We start from the raw sequence: 4941 nt of genomic DNA on the forward strand, positions 1-4941 counted from the left end.
GCACCTGCCCTATAGCGAAAACCTCTCAAAAAAAAAAAAAAATCTACTGTCAATGTGGATGAGAACCAATGGATGATTTTCAAATAAAGTCATAAAATAAAAAAAAAAAGAACAAAAACCCTCTAAAAAAAAAAAAAGAAAAGGTACGTGCAATCTCACCACATGTATGTCCAAGAAAGGTCATGTGAGCACATTGCAAGCCGCTGAAAGGGTCTTAAGGACCTATACTGGCACCCTGCTCTCAGACTGTTCACCTCCAGAACTGAGAAAATTCATTTCTCTCAAGCCACCCAGTCTATGGCATTTTGTTACAGCAGCACCAGCAGACTAAGATACCTATGAAGATTTCAGAGCCCCTGAAGACACTACTTTCATACATGTCTGATTTCCTCTACCTCCATGTGAGCTCCAGAGCGGGAGGGGGGGCCTGGGAGGTTTCTCTGTGTATGCCCTCCCCCAACACGCTTCCCTGAAGCCTACTGAGTACACCACAAATATTTGTTGAATGAGATCAAATGGATTCACATGTCTCTTCTGCTGTGAGTCCTCCTCCAATCTAGCTATAAATTATGTGACCTTAACCGTGTTTCATTCTAATAAAGGCACGACTCTCTGGTGTGAATTGATGAAATAAAAGCAGAGGATGGCCTAAAAGCTTTCTGCAACCCTCCACACAATCCGAGGCGTTTACCTCTCAGTGACGCCTGCACGTTGGGGCTTCCACCAGTATGCTAAGAGCTTCAGTCATCTCGGATCTAAGTAGAAGGATTGCTGAGGGCTGAGCACCTGGATTAGATTTTCTCCTGAAATGAACCATTTACACAGCTAGCAGCCCTAAAACAGAACTGTTTGCTTCTATCTCAGCATTACGTGTGTAGCACTTCTAACAGCAAGGAAGCCTGCCTCCTTTCCATTCCAAATCAGGTAACTAAGAGAATACCTTTTCCTTGGTAGGGAAAAAAAAAAAGATTTGTTTTTGTGTGTGTGTTTGCCTAATTTTGAACTCAAGAAGTATATTATTGAGTCTCTTTCCTTTATGCTTTGTATCTTTCATATTTTTATATTAAAATGTTTAGTTTGACAGGTTTAAATTGACAGCTAAAACATCTTTAGTTTTTTTTTGTTATAAGGCTTATGCAACTCACTGGAGAGAGATAATGAGAGGGAAAGTGAGAATTCACCCCTTTGGGGGATAGCTATGCCACATTCTATACTCCATTGTCCTCTCAGGATTTGGGGCATGCATGCGCATGTGCCTGGAATATTTTTCAAGCCATAGCTTCCAGGACTCAAACCATGTGGGATCCAGTGTCTTAACCACCACACCATCCACTGGCCCCTGACTGGAACACCTTAGTCCCAGATTATTGTTTGTGTATCATAATGAAATTAATAACCATATCCATCTTTCACTGAGCACCTTCTAGGGGGTGGGTATTTAGTAGTTCCATTAAGAACTGGAATATTATCCAGAGGTTGCTACAGGTATCAGACTAACATAGCTACTGCAGCTTTCTGGACAGTTTTTCTGTGTACTGTATCAGGGAATCTTATGTCACCAAGAAGCATAGGAATGAATTTGAAATGATGGGTGAAGCTGATGGCCACAAAGCTTTGCTAAATCAGAAAAGCTGTATACTTACCATCAAATTCAACAAGGCCTTTGCCAAGTGGAAACACAGCTTTTAGTAAGAAACAGGCACAAGTTCAAATGTGGCTCAGCTGCATTCCACTTGTTTGATCTTAGGAAACACAACTAGTCACAGCCCTCAGTTCTGGTCTCCTCCTCCAAAAAATTGGGTTAAAAATACCCTAGCTCCTTGGCTGCCATGAGTATTAAACAAGATCATAATCCTGGCACCTAGTACGTAGCAGCTCCTGTTTTAAATTGTAACTTCAGGACCCGAGTACACACCATAGCATTTTGTATACTTTCCTGAGAAAGACAGGGAGGAGATCTAGACCCATTTCTACTACTGTATGTGCTACCCTCAGTGCCTTCAAATTTAGTCAGCGGCCATCCCCCATAGCCTAGGGGTTTAGGAAGCCAGATCCCGAGGGGCCGGCTAGTTCAAAGCTCAACCCCGAAAGCTTGATAAAACACACCAGGCACACATGTGTGTGTGCCCCAAATCCCAACAGGATGGAGAATGGAGGAGGACTGCGGCATGACCAGGGCCCCCCATTGGAAGGTACTGTCTTCCTCACCATCTGTCTCTGTCTCTCTCTCATAAAGCAAATGTGTCTTCTGGCAAAAAAAATTGTTTTTAAAATTCAGTCAGGGTGACCAGCCATTCTAGTTTGCCCAGTACTAAGAGTTTTGCCAGGATGGAGAACTTTCAGTGCTAAAACCAGGATTGTCAGAGGGAAACCAAAACGAGTTGGTGACCCTAGTTGTCAGTAGCAGAGGGAGTGATGGGAGGAAGGAGGCTGACTCCAGTCAAAGTTTGATCTATTCCTACCAAGTAACCATGTTGGAGATGGGTGAGATACAAGCCCTTTCCCCCCCTTCCCCTCACTCTCCTAGCCTCTTCCTCTTCCAGCTGCTAAGCACACTCCCCACCACATGTCCCAAGTCGGGTACTCTGGCTTGATGGGTTTCATGTCCTTCTCTTAAATCTGTAGTACTAAGAATTCTGTCTTCCACTCAGGCCTCCTTGATTATTTGAAACTCTTAACTAAAGCCAAAACCTTTGAGTTTTGATTTCAAAAGAGTGGAAATTGCTGGCAGTCACCAGAAATAAGTTTCGCTTGGTCAGGGTTCAATGTTTTAAGAATAAATAGATATCCTTTTGCTCAAGCCAGTTCTTTTCTTTAACCAGCCAAAACAGTTCCCCCTTTTTAAGGGCACATGGGAAAAGATACCAACCACTTTCTTCTCAAGTCCAGTTTCTTTCCCTGGCTTCTTATAAGAAATTGATTTGATATTCCAACTAAAGAACCAAAGCTGGGGTTAAAAATCATCTTACTCCTTAGGCCAGCAGGTAGCATGGTGGTTAAGGGCACTGGATTCCCACATGGCCCACCACAGTTCAAGTCCCAGACCTAACAGCTTGCTTTCTCACTTTCTCTCTCTCACTTTGTCCCTCTCTAGTCAAATTAAAATAAATAAAGTTAAATAAAATAATTCTTAAAAAAAAAAAAAAGAAATATCCTACTCCTTACCTCAAGTTGGAAATAAAATGTTCATCTTCAGATGGCGTGAGTGCAAACAACAGAGGTGAGTTTATGTTGAATAAAGAAACATCCTCAGGACACTTAGAGAAGTAACTTCTAAACCAATTCATATTAAGAAATGTTTTCTTTTCACTTGGGCTATTCTTTTCCCTCTGGCAATTAGCTGATCAATTCTAAACTTAGGTTCAACCCAAAGTGAAACTCTCTTCCAAAGAACACTGCCTTGATATTCTGGAACATGAGGTCATAGCAGTGTTAACTGACAAATGTTTTTCTTTAAAGACAGGTACACGCCACCATAGACATATACCAATCTGAAGGAAAGCACTACTGGAAATATAGTATACATTTAACAAAAAAATTTAAAGGCAGGCCAGCTCCATAGCCTAATGGTAATGAAGTCAGATCCCATTTGACCAGTCATGGTTCAAATCTTGGCCCCAGAGGCTTGAAAAACATGACAGGTTGTGTATGTTTTCCCAAAATACGGATGGGGCAGAGAAATGGAGTAAGGAATTGCAGCATGACCACACCCCATGAGTGATCCTCTCTCTCTCACAAGTACATATAACCTTTGATAATGAAAAAGAAAAAAGGCTTATTTTTGGTGAAAAACTCCCTTTGAGACATCCTTTAGTATACACTTATCCACATAAGTGTCACTTGACCTTTCCTTAAAGACTTAGAGGGCTGTGGATTTCCCCATGCCATTGCTGAGAAGCAAGAGGGGCCTATCTTCATCGCCAAGACTGCTGGTCTAATTCACCAAGAACATAAGTTCTTGAACTAACCTGAAAGCAGGAACAGAGTGGTATTTCAGCCATGAATGTACATGTGCCTGGGTTGCTGCTTTTTTTTTTAATAGAGGTTTTTGCTATAGGGCGCATGCGCTCGCCAGACAGAGAGAGAGAGAGACAGAGAGATAGAAAGTGAGAAATCACCCCCCAGGGGGGATGGCCATGTCACAATCCTTTCTCCTCCATTCTCCTCTAGGGATCTTGGGCACGCAGGCGCACACACCCGACTTGAGTTTTAAGTCACCGGGTCCGGGACACGAACCACGTTAGACTACGTGGGAGTCCAGCGACATAGCTATTACACTAACTGCTGGTCCCTACCCAAAACTGTTTATATGACCTCAAAGTTAGGATTCATGCTCCTGCGGTTATCAAAATTGGTCTTTCCCCATATTAAACCATCAAAAATAGAAATGGTTTCTCCTCTGCTAGTCAATGCCTTACATTTGTTTTCCTCATGTGAAGATACATACCATAGACAATAAGAAAAAGACATTCTGACAAGAATAAATGAATAAATTTATAATAAGGTCAACACAATCTTTTCTTTTTAGAATAATCTATTTAATTTTCTTTAGTATTTTTTTTTTTTATTTGCTATTGGGTATGTGTACTCATCAGAGGGAGGTGGAGATAGGGTGGGGATAGAGGAGTAAGAAATCAAGCTGCGGGGACAGCAGGTGGCGTTAAGGGCGCTGGAGTCCCACATGACCAACTGCGGTTTGCATCCTGGACCTGGCGGCTTGCTTTCTCACTTTATTTCTCTTTCTCCCTCTCCTCTCTCTCACTCTGACACTCTCTGGTAAAATTAAAAAATAAATAAATAAATAAAGTTAAATAAAATAGTTCCAAAAAAAAAAAGAAAAATATACCAGGCGTGTGTGTATATGTATGCCTAAAATGAAACTGGAAGAGAAGGGACCGTAGTGTGGCCATCACCTCTGGTAGGAGCGGGGGGGGGGGGGAA

General features: G+C 42.0%; 1 protein-coding gene across 2 annotated transcripts in view; it reads right to left on the reverse strand.

The window, feature by feature from the left end:
- The window catches only part of PLAC8L1 (PLAC8 like 1), a 24248-nt gene extending 20860 nt beyond the window's left edge, over positions 1–3388 (reverse strand). For both annotated transcript variants that reach the window (XM_006148037.2, XM_006148036.2), the window contains exon 1: positions 3166–3388. In XM_006148037.2, the coding sequence (XP_006148099.1) occupies positions 3166–3287 (122 nt within the window). In that variant the 5' untranslated portion in view covers positions 3288–3388. The remainder of the gene's footprint in view (positions 1–3165) is intronic.
- Between the last annotated feature and the right edge of the window lie 1553 nt (positions 3389–4941).

This window comes from Tupaia chinensis, unplaced genomic scaffold (assembly GCF_000334495.1).
Source record: "Tupaia chinensis unplaced genomic scaffold, TupChi_1.0 Scaffold000228_1, whole genome shotgun sequence".
Classification (NCBI taxonomy): Eukaryota; Metazoa; Chordata; class Mammalia; order Scandentia; family Tupaiidae; genus Tupaia; species Tupaia belangeri.